The sequence below is a fragment of the Metarhizium album genome (genome assembly GCF_000804445.1).
Source record: "Metarhizium album ARSEF 1941 chromosome Unknown scaffold_17, whole genome shotgun sequence".
In the NCBI taxonomy this organism is placed as follows: Eukaryota; Fungi; Ascomycota; class Sordariomycetes; order Hypocreales; family Clavicipitaceae; genus Metarhizium; species Metarhizium album.
Window position 1 is genome coordinate 160230 of NW_024467591.1, and position 19484 is coordinate 179713.

The 19484-nt window shown below is 54.9% G+C and overlaps 1 protein-coding gene across 1 annotated transcript; it reads left to right on the plus strand.

Moving 5' to 3' along the window:
* Positions 1 to 9279: 9279 nt before the first annotated feature.
* MAM_05974 (Ran1-like protein kinase) lies at positions 9280 to 10863 on the plus strand (the record flags this gene model as incomplete). Its single annotated transcript, XM_040824772.1, has 2 exons — positions 9280 to 9964; positions 10034 to 10863. The coding sequence occupies 2 exons, from the start codon at positions 9280 to 9282 to the stop codon at positions 10861 to 10863; spliced, it is 1515 nt and encodes a 504-aa protein (XP_040677192.1).
* Between the last annotated feature and the right edge of the window lie 8621 nt (positions 10864 to 19484).

Genomic DNA, 19484 nt, shown 5'->3' on the forward strand with positions numbered 1-19484 from the left:
GACGTGACCCCATACCGAGGGTGCCGCTCAGGCGTTTCTCGCGGCGCTTCCACCTCTGCTCACAGGGCGCTTCGAGCAATACCGTCGACCGGCAACTTGACCGTCTGGCCTGTCCCCTCCCTGCCTGTCCTGCGACCGGGCATGGCGTTTCCAACTGGTGGACCGATGCAAGGGATGCGTGCGTCGGCACACAATGTTGGAGTAAACGAACCACGGATCCCGACACGTGTGAAGAGAAACAGTCCTGGTGTGTATTATCTTTTTTAAAATAAAAGAATAAAAAAAATCCGCGGCGTATGGGCGATGGGCAAGTTGCTCACTCCCGTCCACTCCTGACTCTCTGTAATAATAACATGCGTACGGAGTACATTATTCTCCGCACGCACGAGATTGAGACTCCAGACAGGCAGCGGCGCTTCATGCAAGGGGCGTTGGAGTGCCAATCTTTGCAGAGGGCATGCGGCTCGGTCCTGGTCGTAATACGGAGTACGTAGTAGTCATGGCATGCCGTACATATGGACGTCCCAACACCATCGTTACACTTTGACCTGACCCCGTAGTTGTTGGGTATGTAGTAGTAAGGGTGAGGTGCTGGTGCTGTTGTGGGCCTGTCCGCGGCATGGTGGTGAAAATGAGGCGCTCGGAATCTCTTACCCAGTCACTCACTAGTGTGTCTGGGGGACAGTGACGCTGTTTCGATATTAGTACTCCGTGGTCATGCCCGAGCTCCGTTGCTTGATTTTGATCCTGCCCATCCCACTGTGTACGACGTGCAGAAGGGGGTCACAAGTTGTCCACATGTCCGTGTCCGGCGTCAAGTTCATGAGGCCCCCCCGAATGCTCCAGCGCATGGAGAAATGATACGAGCCAGCTTGCCAACAAGGTCAACCATGGTTGCCCGTGAGAGTGTTGAAACCATGATTATATGATCAACCAGAAATATGGTGCAGCAAGCCACTGCCGCGTTGACGTGCGGTCTGTCCACGCCAAAAGCAGTTGCTGCTGCTGCGCCACGGCCCACGAACCCGTCTCAACTGCCGGGCGTCCTCGAAATTTGAGTTGGACTGCGCATTGACGATTTTGCTCTCCACCAAATGCCAAACGTTGACCGGCCTGAGCCCCGACCGCCAGGCCTCGGTCAATATTCAAGGTCCCCGAGTCCCAAGTCCACCAACGGACGCCGAATGATATTCTGTGCAGGCTCATCATCCGGTGGACAGGGCGGAGGAAGGCGGATGAAAAAAGGGATAAAAAGAAAACAAAGAAAGCTGAGGGTTATCAGATTGCACGCCCCACCCCCTTTCCCCCCCCCCCTTATGAGACATCCATCGGACCGTCTTGGGGTCAACCTTTTTCCTTGGTCACGCGGCAACTACGGAATGCGCCGTGGCAGTGATGTAGGGTGCTGCAGGGAGGTCTGACGGGACAGCGACGAGAATTGATGACGGCCCTTTATGACGCCGTCGTCTTGTCAGCAGCGCGCTCGCATTGTGACAATCTTGGGAATGTCTAGAGATGATCAGACCTCCAAGCGGATTCTTGTGGGTACTATCTTGATGCAACTGCCGGAAAAGAGAGACAAAACACACGAAACTTGCATAACTCGCCGTCGTTTTGATTGATCGTCGCTTGTCTTTCTTTCATGTCTTTTCCTCGCAGATGGCTGTCGTGGACGAAGCGAGACCCGGTGAACAGGTGTAACCGCCCTGTGTGCCACATGTGCACGTTGCAAGGGCGCTTTGAGAGCTGCCTCTGAGGTCGACGGCTTAGCTACTACGTAGTACGGAGTACTGTACTCCGTTCTGGCATAGAAGCAGAGCGTGGCCGCGATTGTCTCAGACCCTGAAGTTATCTTAGCTTGGGGGTTTGTCTTCGCCCTCGGTGGCCGAGTACCAGCCAGCCGACAGGGTCGCGGCAACTTGCTTGCCCGAGTGTTTCCTTGCGTCGTCAGTCCGACTGCAAGTCTGCAACCCCATGTGCTTCGTCTGTTCTACGTAAAATGTTGCACGAGGCGGCACCTGAACCTTGGGCGGAGTATTTCGGTTCCCGGAATCCGCGCCTTGCCCTTCCAAGGTTGGGCGGTAACAGAAAACAAAGGACTCTGTCTAGGCAGTCAAGTACTCCGTAGCCTAGATGCTATGTAAGTGTGTGAGTTGTGTTTTATCTGCGACACGCGCGCCTCCCTTGCGGAACGCTTGCTGAGGGTGCTTGGAACGGAATTGGCTCAGGCTTCCGCGTGGGCATGCGTCATCTTGTGATAGTTGACTCCCGTTGGTTCTAGTATTATCACTATCGAGACGGACCGAAGGTGGCTGAATGACGCCTCGACAATCTCCGTCCTGCCTAGGTGACGTCTGTTGTTTTCCAACCCATCGAGGTCAATGCGAATCTCGTGGCACGGCCGGCTCCCTCTCTTTCAGTATTTCTGCTCTACCTGTGTATGAGGACAAGAGGGCAGTTTCTGATTGACTCGTTTCAAGACTGTGTGTAGGTTAGCAGTTTTGCCATGGTCAGGAATCCACAACACGGCTTGCTGCCCGAGTACTCCGTAGTCAATGTTTCATTACTCACTACCCATGTATTTGCGAGCGGGCCCCCTTTCAGTGCTGTGGCATCACCATTGCCACTACATCTCGAAAGCCCATGGCTGCCTTACGTAGGTGTGAGAACCAGATGGACTCGAAGCCACAGCTCCGACGGACCTGGCCCCGGTCCCGATGTGGGTCATGGCATTGGGCCACTGGTCCGCCGCCGACCGGCCGATGTCCCGGATAGTTGCAAGACTTCAAAGATGACCGATGAGGCCTACGCAATCAACTGCGCCCCTTCACAGAGGGAAACCAAAGCGCCACAGCGTGACCAGACCTGCCGGTGCCTACCCGGCTGCTCGGTGCACCTGCCGGGGACGTGGTCCCCACGCTCTGGATCACGGTGTCCAGGTTGGAAGTGGCTGAGAATAGAATACCCGGAGCCTTGGCCATTCCAAGTACTGGCTTCTTTTTTACGGCGCCGTCTTGCGAGCTCTTGGATGGTCCGACACAATGACACACAGGTCCTTTGACGGTTCATGACATGGGCCTTGATGGGTTGATCCAGTCCTGCGGTTGACCAAGCCAGAAGGCGTCAGCAATCACGCGGTAGGCGAGCTCCGCGGGTGGATGCCACACAGCCCGAGAATAATAACAGGCAATAGAGCCAGCCCAGCGTTTGGTGACTCCTGCCGTAGAAAAGCTGGCGACCAACCCAGTCTAGATTTTCCAAGAACGAGGAACTGGTGTGTGGCTGATCGAGTTTGTGGGTACGGGAACTAAGTCAGCCAGATCTATTTCTTGGGAACAAGGAACAAGTTGTTTGACATTTTAACCCCCAACAGACGACTCGGGGACTGGTCTGGTAGGCTGACTGGCAAAGCTGCACTATGCACGCTTCGTCCAAGCCACGTTGCCGTGCGCGTGGTGACCACCAACATGGTGGTTGGTTTGGCCGGCTGCCTGGTGGTGGACATGGCGTCCCCCCCGGAAGGTGTTGTGCAATTTATTATGTACAATATGCACATGGCAGTGCTTTGGGGGTGGGGGGCGAAGCCAAATCTCAAATATTGACTGATCTTGAACTAACCACCGTATTGGAACCAGCCACCCCTCCGGCAAATATCGCGTCTCTGGCCCGCCCTCGACGGAAGACGAGACGGTGCGACATGTGCTCCGCGCAGAAAGCCAGTCGTTTTGTCGACTCCCAGGACGATGAACGTGTATGCGTCATAGAGTTGACGCTTTAAAATATTCCTGACTCAGCTCAACGCCCGTTTTGCTGCCGTGTGCCCTAGGGCATGTTTTTTTTCTCGACTTAGTACTCCGTACGCTGTGTGTACTCCGTACTCGTTGGTCGGTGGCCGGTGGCCAAACGTGCGACCCGGCGGTCTGGTCGACTAACCAACGGCATGGCTCGCAAATCGCAACGTCTTGTCCGACGACAATAGCAGAGGTGCCGCCCAGCCGGGAACATGACAGAAAGCCACGATTCCCCGAGCGTGTCATGTCCAAAATACTACTGCGCCAAAGCCACGCCGTCAATGATGTGATATGAAACAAGTTTGCGCAGCAGCCAGTGTTCCAAACCAACTGCCTACTCTCATACGCCACAAGGGACCCTCGACACGCAATCCTCGCTGCGGAGTAGGAGCCTTCAATTTTGATTTGTAGCTGCGAATCAAACACCTCGGCACAATTCTGCGAAGGCAGGTCGAGCTGTATGCTGTGCGCGTGGCGGCCAAGCCATGGCAGCAGACTACTACCGAGTATTTTGTACGTCTCGCTAGTGGATGACTTCAACCCCCCTCGCAACAACATGGCGCAGCCAATCGTGTGCGATACCAATATTTGCACAAGCATGGATTCGTAGATCAGGAACACCTCTTCTTGTTTCGTTATCCGCGTGGCGGTGTCTGTGTGTTCTGAACCGAGAAACAATAGCATCGCCCAAAGACAATGGCGTTCTGGAAAATCTCTGCCCATAATCTGCACCCACGAAGATACAGTAGCATCAAGAACAGCAGTCAGCTGAGCCAGAGTGGAAATTGGTCGATCCCATCCCAGAGCTCCGTCGGCGGATCTCAGTGAGGCTTGGTGTGCGGCAGCGGCAGCGCGCTGTGCGTGTGCGTGTACGAGTCGAAACTGGAGCTGGGGCCTTTTTGCTGATTAGTACTCCGTACTCCTTCGTGCTGGTACTGCCGTCGCTTGCCACGAACCAGCCAAGGGCCGTATGTACGGTTCGTACGGCAAGGATGATGGCCAGCGGTGGTAGTACTAGCAGTTGGTGGTACTAGCAGTTGGTGACTGTGCTTTAAACGGTCACTGTCTAATGTCCAATTAGACCGTCGAACTCGAGAGGGGATCTCACGGTCGAACAAGTCATTGGCTAATGGCTCCCGTTTGGCTGATGATGGATTCAATGGAGAAAATGATGGCCGTTGTCCGTGCTGGCAGAAGCAGGCGACCTGGCGCCATGAACATGAACCGAGTAGTTACTACTCCGTACAGTCTTGGACTAGTGCAGAGTCCCGTGATTTAGCGCTCGCTGCAGGCTGCAGTGGTCCGGGCCCACCTGCCACCAGTTGACCTTTGCGGCAGGTGGGCGGTGGATGGCGGGAGCCATTGGGAAGGCACGACAGCCGTAAACCCAGACCGCTTCTCCCAATCTCGACATCCCGTGCGCTCTCCGTCCTGTCAAACGAGTCTTGTGTCAAATCCTCATTTCTATCCAGTCTCAGCCCGTTTCCACCAGGGAAGGGGCCGCTGGCCAACTTGAAGCACACTCGACGCCGCTCTGTACATACTGTGCGTACCGAGAACAGACCTCGACGATTGATTCGTGAAGCGAGAGGACGCTCGAGTACAGAATACATCGTACGTGCATACCTGCGGCACCCTACAACATTCGCACCACATGGTGCGCCCAACACGCACGACTCATTGCAGCCAATAATACGTGTGTCGGATAACAGATTAGAGAGAAATACGGAGTACATGCTGGCAGTGTCAGGCAAGCAAGCAAGGTGTCCTCTGCCCGCTGCTGGGGCTCGGTACGTCGACCCAGTTGCCATTTCCACATCGCCTGCCGAATACTCCGCATGTGGCTGGAAGCGAGGGGACACGAGTGCAATCCCAAAGCTGCTTATTGCAGTGTGTGAGATGCAGGGTTTTGGTACTTTACCGCGCTCATCGAGCGAGGCTTCTTCCGCCGTACCAACGACTGAACTGTTACTCTGACAGTTCCATCATGAAACACGTCTCCCCGGGTCGACGGCCAGCAGCCCCTAAGATTAAGTGTACAATGTCGGTGCCGGCCTTCCCGTATTCCTTACAGTACTGAGCAAGGCACAGACATGTTGTCCTCGGCACGATCAAAGGTAAAGCAGAAAAAAATGACCAGTATTACCAGCCATTTATGCCGGAGGGGAATGGAAGAAAGCAGGCACGAGCTCCTGGCATTTGGTTTCCATTGCCATCCACGCCAGGGCCATCTTGATGGATGACGGGTTAACATCGCCGTGCTCTTTGATGTAGCAGACGACAGGACTGCGAGGTGACCACGATGTGGCATCCGTACCTGTATGGCGGCCCCCTTCAGCTGGACGACAGAAAAAATGCAATTTTCTCGACGGGTGACTTTGTGGCACATAATTATTGGTGGGGCCGGGGGGCAGACGCCTCTGTCACAGATGATAATGCACTCCGTCCGACCTTTGCAGCCCCATGCTGCTCAGTGAATGATCAACGCAACCGCCTCACTGTCCGGCAGCGACGGGGAAAAGAGTCCCCACCATTATGAATTCTGCCTTATTCGACCTCGTTCTACTGGCTGGTGGCGGCGGCAACTTGAGCGAGGCTGCTTGCAGCCATCGAGCCACTAGTGACGAAGAGGGTTGTGTCGAGCTTCCCGGGATCCGGTTCCAGTCTCCCAATCAAACCATGTATCATGATGCAAGTCTCTCTTTTGAGCCCGTGTCCGTGCATCGCACATGCCGGGGCCCTACTGTTGGAGAGCGCAGGTGATACTCCGTACTCCGTACGTATGCGCAAATTTGAAGCTCTCGACGGGAGTATATTATTACTCCGCAACTGCGCACCCTGTACTCCGTAATGACAGAAACCCAGGAAGCCACCAAGCCCTGTGGTCGGCATCTGAGGCTGGAGATGGTGATGGGCAAGATCTTGATGTTGATCGATACGCTAGTACTGGACATGTTCTAATCAGTTACAGGCCCGCGGCTGATCGTCTGTACGTCCATGGTGGCGAGCCTGGCATTCAACGTACAATAAACTAGAAGCTCATCTCTGCGCATTGCGTTGCACACACGCTGTATGCGTTCTTACGATTCTTGCATTGTGGGACCAGCCACTTGGATGCATCAAACGTGGCGATCTCTCCAGTGCTGTCAGTACTCCGTACAGAGTACTAGTCACAATGTGCACACAGACAGGCATGCATAAGCTATCGAGGCATCATCCATTCGCCATGGTTCTGTCGGCCGAAACAAGGCAGCAAACTGTCAAGGCAAACGAGGCATGTCTACGGAGTATACTGGAGTGAATGCGGCATTGTACAAAGTACGACGACACAACAGTCCCTTCTCTATCAGTCCTTTGAGCATCCATCTGGACAGCAGGGCCGTGTCCAGGATTGCGATGCTCAAGAGTTGACGTAGACGGAGCGGCTTCACGGAGCAAAGCCGAGTGGTGTCTCCAGTCGCCGGTCTAAAAGGCAAAGATGATCAAGTAGGATGTTCTCCGTACATAGGTGAGGAGCACGGAGTACTGCCAAAAGATGCTCTGATCCCCTGCATTCCGGCGCACCCCAACACTAGGCTCAGTACGGAGTACATGGATGGTTCACCAGGAAAGGACAACTCCACAGGGCTGTCGAGTGAGAATTTTCATTATCATCTGGCCAAGCTGGCCCTGTTTGACCCGGCAAGGTTTTCTCTTCATACCAGACATTATGGATGCGGACCCAGTTGCCCGTGCTGGCCACCACAGCATGTATTACTGAGTGATGCAAAATCTTGTTTGTTGTATCGGAGAATCCTGCTGTGTCTCAATCAGAAGTGTCCACACGTATCATTGGACTTCCTGCTCTGCCTTCTACTGCCATGACAGAATGCGCCTGCGGAGTAAGGAACAAGTACGGAGTACTACTCCGTACAAGAACAACAACTAGTACTACGTACCGCTGCTCCGTCTACCAACTACTACTAGTTTGACCCAGGTAGCGCTGGCAGCCTAACTTGCGCAAATGGGTCTAGATCAAGCACACATGGATCAAGAACATTTCTCGAAGCAGTATGGGCCGTCACGGGGCCTCGTCGATGGCTCTCAAAGGGGACGTGCTTGGTCCACCAAGTGAGAGGGCTCCCGTGCAAGGTTGAAGAACAGTCAGTCACACACAACGGGAATGGGGACATTGAACGACATGGCCAGAAGAAGGCACGGGGGCAAGCGTCCGGGGTGGTGTAGGATGCTGGAGGGCCGAGGCGGTGCCTCTCAGCGGCTCAGTCTCCCTCCTGCCATTACGTTTCGCCCGATGGTCCTGGTCCTTGGACCTTGGATCATGGCGCCGGGTGATGAAGCAGGCAGGGGTGCTGGAATTGCCTCCCGCCAGGACTGGCTGGGCTCTGGCACTCTGGACACCTTGCAATCCGACTCTGGTCTGTTTCTGAACATCCTTTGGCCTTTTGACTACCTACCTGGTGGCGTGGGTCCATGTCTGGCATTGCCATTGCTACTGTACGGAGCACACACGGAGTAGTCCAGAAGGCAAAATGGGTTGGGCGGTGACCCATGACACAACCACAACCACGACGGAACCACTTTATTTTGGTGTGTCAGACTATTCTCGCCTCTCGTATATTGCTCAGCGTCACCACACGATACAGGATCCCTGCTCTCTTGCCTTTCGCTAGCCTCGGACCCTCACACCCCCTTTGGCCGAACCTTACGGCGCGGTTAAGAATAGCTGCTGCAGTAGCGCTCTGCTGATGGTCTCCCCACCCCTGCCGGCTAAGACAAGATAAACGGAGCACCATGTCATTAATCTTCCCACCCAGGCCAGGTTGCTCTGTGATGAGGCTTGTGGGCCCACCGTGGCCTGGCGCCGTGGATGTTGTGGATGCTCCACGCAATCGCTACGTATCCTTGTCCGCCCCAGGGTTGTTGAAAGAGCGTGAGCGCCGTGGAGCCCTGGATGGGATGGCGAGCTTGCCAGGTGTGGTAATGAGTGGTCCGCCTTCCATCGTTATCTACCTGTTGATGCCCGCCCTAGCCTCGTGCATACACCACTTACAAGATCAACAACCTACTTCACGACTCTCCTTCAACCTCCTCATACCAGCCGTCTTGCTACTGGATTGTTCGTTCCCCAAGGCCACCTCCCACGTCGATGCTCTCCTTTAGTCAGGGAGACCAATTCTACCATCTTCTCGGGTCATCCGCGTTTCCCGTCGCCTGAATTGAACAACATCTTGACCCGTTGATTCGGTTGTCGAGTTGACTTGTTACCGAGGCCCGGGGCATTTTTTTTCTATGCACGAAACCACGCCGAGACAAAGCCGGACATTCTCTACGACCACGCTGTAAATACCCTCGTCTGGGCATAGGAATTTTCTATTCTCCATTTGATCCATCAGGTTGGGCTGGCTGGATTTTATTTTTTCTTTGCGGTTTTCAAACTGGACAACTTTTTGATATCAAAGGCGCGTCCTAGCTTCTTTGACCACATAACATGCAGCACCATGCGCCATACGGATATCCCACACCTCCAGCGTCCCCGGCCTACGATGATATCAAGTGTGGCAACAGCCACCAGACCTTCTCGCCGACAAGTCTCCCGTCGAGATGCATCCCGCTTGCTCCAGAGCAGAGACTAGGCAGATTCCTCGAGGGGAAGCTGCAACTGACCGAGGTTCTTGGAACCGGAGCCTACGGTGTAGTGTACTCTGCCACCGACATCAAGACGGGCATCCGTTACGCAGTCAAGTGTCTGAGCAAGTATAATGCCGACGGTAGTCCTTTGGAACGTCGACAGGTTGCCTACCAGCAACGAGAAATCAGGCTCCATTACCTAGCTTCAGCACATCCAAACATCGTGTCGATGCTCAAGATTGTGGATGATCCCGATTGCATCTACGTCATTTTGGAATACTGCCCTGAGGGTGATTTGTTCCTCAACATCACCGAGCTTGGCCAGTATGTGGGCAAGGACCAGCTCTCCAAGAAGGTTTTCCTCCAAATCGTGGATGCCGTTGAGCACTGTCATGAGTTGGGTATCTTCCACAGAGACCTCAAGCCCGAGAACATTCTGGTTACAGACAATGGCAACACTGTCAAATTGGCCGACTTTGGCCTTGCCACTGCGGATGATTGCTCCGAGGACTATGGATGTGGATCGACGTTTTACATGAGCCCTGGTATGTTTGCCGCACCCCGCAACACTCGTCAGCGCGACCGCCCAAGGACTTTGCTGACCGTTCTCTTAGAATGCCTCAATCCATCAAGTCGAAAGCGTTACTACTTGTGCGCTCCCAACGACGTCTGGTCGTTGGGGGTCATCCTGGTAAATTTGACTTGTGGGCGCAACCCATGGAAACAGGCTTCCTGCCAGGACTCCACATATCGGGCCTACACGCGATCCAAGGATTTTCTCAAGACAATTCTTCCCCTGACTGACGACTTGAACGACATCCTGGGTAGAATTTTCAACCCCACCCCGGAGCTGAGAATCACTTTGGCTGAGCTGCGATCCCGCATCATGGCCTGCCCGCAGTTCACTGTGCCAGCTGCCCAACCTACACCTGTTCAGCAGCAACCAGTCTCGCCGCCCATTCCCGAATACGTTGCCGACGAGGATGCCGTTGTCGATGACTATGAATACGACTCTCCTCTGTCGCCTGCCAGCACCACATCTGACGAGGGATCCCTCACCTCCAGCGGATCCACCATTGATGACTTGGATGACGAGGACTTCGCCCAGGACCAACAGGACGTCCCTGTCGCCTTTACTCCAGCGACCTTTGAGCCAGAGGATAGCGGAGACCTAGGGATGTACCAAGGACAAGGCATCCCACCGGCGTTTCACGACCAAGTGGCAGTGCCTATTCCTATACCGCTTCCCCCTCAACCGGTGGCTTGCCAGCCAACACCACTGCCTGTTCCGGCCCCGGTACCTGTGCAAGCCCCTTGTCAGGCAAAATCCTTCTTCCCGTTGTGGGAAGTGGTCAGATACGTTCAACAGGTTCCCATGATGCAACATCACCCAGTTGCGTTCCAGCAGGTCCCTTTTATCCCATCCTTCCAAGGGTGCTATTAAGCATCAACCACGTTCATCTGATACCCGAACCAGCTCTTCCTACACACGGAGTTGTACACGCATAATCCACATGAGATGACGGAAGGCAACCAATCCAAAAAAGTTTTCAACGACTATTTATTTTTCTTTCAACAGGAATCATCAGATTAGCAAAACCGTTGGCGTCACACCGTTTGCCACTGGATCTTCTGTATCTACCTGGGTTTCAACCTCGCGATTTTTCTGCCTCTTGGTCTTTTTTTTTATTTAACCAGCGTGGAGTTTAAACTGATGCCAAGGACGGCGAGGTATCTGCAATTTGAAATTTCTCTACATCTCAACTCTTGATTGATGCAAAATAACCTTGCGGGGTTGTTTTTTTTTGTTTAAAAAAGCTCGCCCCTTTTTTGTTCTGTTGTAGCATGTTGACAAAGCGATTTTTTTTTCACACATTCGAATGAGAAAAGAGACGTCGGCGGGAATTTTTACGACGGGAACATATTTTAATGACAGCCGGTTGACTGCGGAGAGGTCTACGGCATGGCGGAAACATTCACTTTTTGACAAGGGGATCCGAGAAGGCCCTGTCTATATTTTTACTTTTGGTCATTATTCTGGGTTGGCTACTCGATATGACGGGGGAACTGGCACTGGACTTTTTGGACAAGTTTTATAAAAACGGGAGGAGTTACTTTGTGGCGGAAATTATAGAGACGGGGATGGGCTCCGAAGCCCGCTGCACGCGTGGCGCCTCAGATGAAAGGCGGTAGCAGCATAGCCATTGCCAGGGAGAGCCGATGGGTGCTTTTCTCTCGATGGAAGAAACTAGCGCGTCCAGGAGACGAAAGAATAAAGAACACATGCTCTGCTTCAACTGCAACTTTGGGCGGTACGTAAATGGCGTGAATGTTTGGGAGATGGGACCGTCCGCCCGAGGTTTGCGACTATAGTATAGTGTAGATGGAGCGAGGAAAGCACGTTTCTCTGCGAGCAAGCCGCCGTCCTAGTGCCAAGTGCCAAGTGCGCCAAACTAACTACTAGTAGTTTCTGCTGGCCAATGCAACGGGGGAGGGAGACCTCAGCAAGCCCGCACAGGGAGACGGGGTCTGACGAGGCTTCCCGCGTGTTCCGGCACATGTTGACGAGGGACAGATTACCAAAAGGGGCATGGCTGGTGGGTGACGGGGCGGGAAGCTACTCCGTCGCCCTCGGCATAAATGGAAGGCGGCCGGAAGAGTCGGAGCTCCACCGGATGGCATGGCAGGGCTCTTGGCGGCCCCCCAACTACATTTTTATTTTTATTTTTCCTTCTTTGGGTTCGCACCAGCATGTTAGTATGAGCCGGGGGCGCAGCGCAGAGCCGTCCGATGCCGAGGGGACCGAGCGAGGCACGGAGCAGCACTCCGTCGCCATACCGGCACCAAGGGGCATACATGCCTGGCAGCTGGCAGTCAAACTCCGGCTGCCAACATGGGACCGGATCGACGGACGACGACTGCGACTACGACTACGACTAACCGGGAGCAGAAGTTGGCGTGGAGGCTTGAAAAAAAAAAGAAAAAAAAAAAAAAGAGGCTCAGCAGCCAAACTGCTGCTGCTAAAACGAAGCAGTTCGACGGACGACAGACACTTGGCTCCTTCTACGTAGCTACTGCCGCAGACCGTGGGCGAGGGCAGGAGCCAACGGGCTCCATGGTTCCTTCCAAAGTTGTTAAAGTTGTTGCTCGTGCTCTCCTGAGTCCTGAGGCTGCCTCTGCGCAATGTGGCGACGCCGCCCTGGGTTCGGGGCGCAAGTCTTTTTTGGAAAAAAAGAGCCTTTTTTTTTTTTGCCTCTCAAGCGTGTAGTAGTAGTGTGTGGTACTCCGTATGTGCTACGAATAACGTGACGCCATGGAGGAACATGAACCTTGTGTCGTTGCACCACAGGGTTGGATGGAGGGGAGCACTGATGAAGCCACAGGGTCGGACTGGGACTGGGGATGGCGGAATCCCACTTGCGACGCTGCCGACGAGGGCTCTGAGGTTGAGGCCAGGCAAAGATGTGCTGCGTGGGTGCTGCGTGGGCGGGCGGTGGCTGATTGATGCCGAGACTTGAGGGCGTCTGGTTGTCGTGGGGGTCCGGGATTTGACAGGTCGGCACCATTGCCATGGGCCGGTTGGTTGGGTGCCACGCTGCCGCAGATGAAGACGGCAGCGGCGCAGGACTGCCAGTGCTTGAGAGAGACGGAGAGATGAGTGGTGAGAGGTGACTCGTGAGTGATGGGGACGGGCTGTTGTTGGCCGGTCAGGGCTGCAGCACGCAGCACGGCGCACCGGGACCAGAGGTGGTCTGTTTTGTTTGTTTTTGAGTTGACGACGGGGCGCACACTGACATGCTGCCGCAGCAGGGAGTGGAAGGTGTCCCGACACGGGCAAGCCGCGGTTGAAAGAGGTCATCGGTGCGTTTGGCGATGTCCGCTCTGTGGCACGGAGGAGCAGCAGGGGCCGGGTTCGGATGGTGTGAGAGTGCGAGAGGTGACGGTCGAAAACGACACCGCACCACCACTAATACTCCTACGTACATGCAAAGCACACAATACCAAGGGCGGCGGCACACGCTGCGTGTCGTCTCGTGGTGTCGAGTTGACGCGAGCTGTCTTGTCTGCCACGGCTGCAGCTCGCGTTGCAATATCAGTGCTCCCTTGCCGGGGGACCAACGTGTGGCAGGCCAAGACGCGTCATACATGTCCTCGAGGTCAGATGTCTTGGCCATGTCATTGACGGGCTCAGCCCACGATCGGACGCCCGCGCACGTTATGCTCCCATTTTTCTCTCCGACGAGGCAGTAAGCAAGCAAATCAAGTGACGACGACAGGTTGGCATCCGCACGGTGCTTGACCGCCAGTGTCAACCGGCTGGGTAGCTCCGCCAGCTGCATGCACTGACGCCATGTAGGCTTACGGCGTACTGCCTGCTGCTGCTGCTGCTACTGCTGCTGCGGCCGCCGCCGCCATGCCCTGCTGGCCTGCTGGTGGTGGTGCGGCAGCATTCCCTTCCTCGCCTTGCCGTTTCTGCATCTTCCATCTTCCATCTCCCATCTCCCATCTCCCATCTCCCATCCCGCGAGGCCGCCGCCGCAATCTGATCAGCAATCTGCCGAGGGCGCCGGACTAGTTGGTACTACTAGTGCGTAGTAGCGGGTTCAAGCGCGCCATTTGCATCATGCCGGCCTGCTCATACTACGGAGCACCAGCACTCCGTAACTCGTCAACCAAAACCATCCACGCTCATACAACGACCCGGTCTCTACGGTTACTCCTGCCAGACGCAGAGAACCCCCGGCCCAAAAACGGCTTCCTTTTTGACGAGGGGCAGTTTGGGGAGCCGAGCCTGGCTGCGCTGGCTGCCTACAACGGTCTAGGGTGGCAATGATGCACCATGTCTGTCCAGGTTCTCGCTGATCTCTGTCGGCAACCATCAGGCACCCTCCTCGACTCCGTCGTTTGTCTGCCTCTGCCTTGATGCCGTTGACGTTTTGATGATGGCCTTCCGACGATCTGATGCAGCTCAGCTTGCTTTTGAGCTCATGCACCGCCAAAACCCGTACGCGATGCATCCTCGACGGGCGGGGGAAGTCTCAGAGTCCGGCGCCGTCTCTGACGAATCCTGCTGCGTCGACGGTTTTTGGTGGAATGGACTCAGTACCCGGAGCAAGTCCGACCCAGTCCTTGTCTGACTGAATGTTGGCCGGCGACAGATACCCATCATGTGCCTGTGAGGCCTTTCTCACAGCAGCAACGGGCCTATCGCTGTCTTTTGCCCCCTCTAGTGCTCCGTACGAGCGACGACGCGGGAATAAGTTGCCTTGTGGTGCGCGAGAACAGCATCTCCAGACACACATCCAGTCGTGCATGGTGGGTGCGGTGCTTGCATTCCTGCCGTCTTCCACAACGTGCAAAGAAGCAGCGGCGCCTTCGTTTCTGATCCGTCACACCATGCGGCAGGCAGGCTGTTGTGCGCCGTGACTCTTGGACGGTGGCGCTGCGCCCGCCTTGCGCATCTTGCAACCTTGATACATCTCGGATCGTTTGATGTATGGGGCAGCAAGTCGTGTGTGTGACTTTTGCCGCCCCCTCGCAAAGGACCATGCTTGTCTGCTACCCACTGGGCCGCAATACGTACGTGATGACGGACCTTGTCGGAACCTGGGCATGCGTTTTGCTAGTCTCCCGCAATCATCTGTCGAGGCAGATGGAACACGGTCCAGAGAGAGGCAGAAGCATGCACAGACACGGAGTACGGTACTCGTACGTAGTGTGCCATGCATGCACGCCCTTCCCGAGGCGGCAACTGGGTGAGAGCCGAGCTTGCTGCTTCTTCGCCTTGGTGTGCTCATCGCGCGAGGCGTGACTTGCATCCGTGGTACCGCGTCCTTGCGCAGCACCACATAACCACGGCGCCAGGAGTCGGACGGCCAGCCCATTCGTTGCTTTGTACTCCGTATGTGTCGTCGGGCGTGTTGCTGGGACGAGATCCCGTTCCGGCTTGGCTTCCGTCCTCACATGATGATGCTTGCACCTATGAGTATGTAGGCCGGGCCAGATGACCACACCTACACGTACATACGGAGTACAACCCAACATATACATGCTGACTAGTAGTACGGAGTACCTGTGACACAACTCAAGTCGAGTGCTCGGAAGCGGAAAGAAACGTGGCTACCTTCTCCGTACAAGGGAACAACAAAACAAGGCGTCAAACGCACAAGGGGCACCTCCTACAGTGTCCAAAGCAACAACGAACGACGGTTATGAATGTATACACCAGGCATCGGGCGGCGTGTGTACATGATGTACAAAGAAGAGGGAAAAAAAGCCATCAAGGCCCGCTATGAATTCACCAACGCCTGCCGGAGCTGATTCTGCCGTGGGTTGCGTCCTGAGGACGGACGGACGTCCACGAATCGAGGAGCTTGGTGCTGCTCGTCCACGGTTGTGTATGTACAAGGACTCCGGCGGATGACGGAAGCCACGGACGGCCCATGAGAGGGGGGCCTCGATCTTGTTTGGGGTCCGTCACGGGGCTGTGACGCTGACAACCGGGGGGGTTACGTCGTCCCAAGTCGTGCCGCGCCATGAGGCTATTTATCATACAGACGTGGTGCATGATATGATATGGTTCCTGCCGACCCGTCAACTTTGAAATCTTGACAGAGCCAACCAACCAACCAACTGACCAGCGCCTTTCCGCCTTGGGGCAGAAACGCCGTCGAGAGGGGGGCCTCAAGGATCTTGCCAAGCCGCTTGCCTGGGCGTTGAACGTGCCAAAGGGGCGTGGATCGGCGCGTGCTATGGGGAAATATCCGATGTCTAGTTGCAAACTTTGATGGGACAAGGCCCGTTCTACTACTGCTTATTTGGGAAAGGGGTCCAACCCGGATCTTGCTGCCCAGTGTCTACGGTGTACAGTGATTGGGCTGCGAGCGGACGAGGAGGGCCTTCCTTGGCTTGGCTTGGGGCTTGGGGCTCGGGATCCGGTTCATGTTTTCTCGAGCCTCGTAAACGGCTCAATGAGAGCCATGGCGGGATGGGCGCCCGGGCGACAGTTCCGCGTGTCCTGTCGAGGTGGAACTCGGTAGGATTCTACCCAGCAACCAAGGCGAAGAAGTTGCCAGATGGATTCACTGAGTGATGAGGAGGCTCGGTTCTGACCTGGCCAGCGGCATTGGGGCTTTTCCCTGGGGCGCCGGTCAGTTCAGACGTGTTCAGGTGTGACGATGGCGCAAGTGTTTCCTTAGTTCGAGGGACTCACGGTCCCGGAGATTGTTCCAACAGAGTTTGGCCCGGGCCCGGCTACCCTTCTCCTGAAGGAGTGTGCTCCGAATCCCATCATGAGCCATTGTATGCATAGGGGAAGAGAACGCGCCACACCGAGTATAGAAAAATCGAATCGAATCGAATCGAGGTGATTTGAGGAAAATCAACCGTGCCGTCATGGGCAAAAGCCTTTTTGGTTCAAACTAAGTTTGGTGGTTCCCGAGTTGCATTCCAACCGTGGGAAAGAAAACACCAAGCAACTCTCTCCCACGGGTACGTGCACACACCACGTATGCGGACGAGGCATTCCACAAAAAAAGCCAAAGTATCGGCACTAAGCTTGGTCTTCTCTTTTCTTCCGGCACCAGAAATGTTTTAGCAGGACGTGGCGACGGCACCCTGCTACACCAACAAAGGACCGCTGTAGCGCCACCAGATAGATGCCCGTCCATCGGGGGCTCTGGATGGAAGGCAGCGATGCCCAAGACGGGCCTGGTCTCGTCGCAATTAGAGTTGCCCCAACGAGTTGACCCGTCAAAGGACATTTCTTGGCCATTTTCTGCTCTTCTGTCGATCGTCTGTTTTGTCATGCGACGGCCCCGCACAATCTCGGAGGGTAGATGCCGGTGCCGATATACCCCAGGATACGATCCATGCTCTCGACAGTGATGAGAATGGCCTTGGAATTGAAAAGAACCAACTACAGGGTACGGAGTACCGTGTACATGTGCTCCGATGAGTCGGGCGCGCGAATGCCATCGGGGCCACGGGCCGGTGCAACTATTCCGGCTGAGCAGGCCAAGTCGACCAGAACGCGCGTCTTCCTTCTTCTCCCACAATGGGCCTCTGTTGGCCGCGGAAAAGTCTAATCGAGTGCCGACACACTCGATTGCCACGGTGAGAAAGGAAAAAAAGTTTCCGCTCTCACGGACGCTCGGGACCAGTACATACGTTGCCCCGGAGGCAACGTTCTATCGACTCATTACGGAGTATTAACCTTACCATTGACGCCGTATGACGTGCCCACTCTTGTGCTTTGCGTCCAACTACTCCGTAGGGTTGTACGCATGGACGACGAGGCGTGTGACGACTTACGACTTTTGTACAATGTGTCAATGGTTGCACGACTCTCAGCATTGGGCAGCGAGCAGGGGGAGCTGAGCTTGCAGGTACTGACTGTGAAGAGCGGGCGTCAACGTTGCAGCATGATTCACTTTGTTGAAACTCACTGCGACTGCGACTGCGGCTGCGTGAAAGTGAGGGAGTTGCTCCGGTCACTGATGAGTGGCTCGACATGGAGAGAGTCCTGCAAGTCTTGTTCGCTGTCGACCGTCGTGGCACTACGCGCACCCACCCCGGCGTTGAGGATATAGTTGTGATGTACATGCCAAAAAGAATGACAGCATGTCTTGACTTGGGCTGTATATCCGTATAACCAACCCTACCCTACACCTATTGCTGCGCGCCGTGGTTCTTTGGCGTGCAGGGTGTGGTGGCTTCAACTTCACATCGTCGCTTCATTTTCTTGACATGACTACTAAACGCGTTCCTGGACTTTTTGACCACGGTTATTCACACAGCTAGGGATTCACATAAATGCAAATCGTTCGCAAGACGAGGTGACACCCAACTGCCATGCTCAACGAGAAGCGTACCCGTCTCCAACAGAAGCCCGGACACAAGCATCCTCTGCACACCGGCATTGATGTAGGCGCACACGCAGAAAGGCATTGTTCACAGGTACCGTGTCTTTAGCACACCGACGTAGTTGAGAGGGGTGTGAATGAGGGAACGGCTCGTATTCACACATGTATATGAAGCTAAAGATGGCGAGAGTGTCATCTCGTCTCCCCTGTTGAATCATATCAAGAGAGACATGCGTCGTGAGACATGTCAAGGAACGCAGGAGACTCCGGCAGTGAGTGGATGGCCGTTGGACCACATCTTGGCCGGACAGTATCGGGGACTCGTAGCACCTCGTATTGAAGCCGAGTGCGGATTTCATTCATCAACCGGGACCACGTCCACGGCTGGCTGCACGATCCTTTGTCATGGATGGAGGCAGACGCTGACCGTGTCGAGAGATTGGGTCCTATGATGCAGTCAGTGACGGTAGGTGTTGAACTTGGCGAATATACTACTGTATCGGTGTACATGTCTCATATTGTGCCGTTTCAGTAATGGCAACGCGACGAGTAGTAGTGTCCAGTGAAAATGAAATCATTTCCTACAGTCGTGAAGAGCTCCTGCAAGACACAGCTGTGAAATACACAGGCACAAGTATGCAGCGACGATTCCGTATTCCGACTTCTGAACCGTGCGGATGGGTCCGTTCCGACTTGTCACGCGGTTGCAGATACATGGCCGCGGGCAAACCGTGGTTGCAGAGAGCCGGGGCATTCAGGCGAATCTCGGATTTCCTTTGTGATTTCGGCTCGGTTTCTGCGCATGAGTTTCGGCCTGGAGAGGTGTGTGGTGTGTTTCCAGAAAGCTTGGGACGGCGAACCTTTGGCCTAGCTGATGGGGCTTTGTTCGTCGTCGCCCGAGTGGGAAGGCAGCTGGCTGTCTTTGCGTTGAGAAGCGGCCCTGCTTTTTGATCATGTTTGACGCACCACGTGCCATCCGACTGTGTGGCATGCTTTGTTTTACAGTCTGCAGCAAAAGGGTATCCGTGCGGAACCAGTCCCACGTCAGGGGCAGGGGAATAAATCCGCACAATGTAGAGAAGACTACAGCTGAGCGGCAGAGAATCGCACTCTGTAGATTGGCTCACTTGCGTCTTGCTGGGAATCAACATGAGGAGGCTTAATAGCTCTGCGTAGCTGCTGTAGCTCCAGATAAATAAGA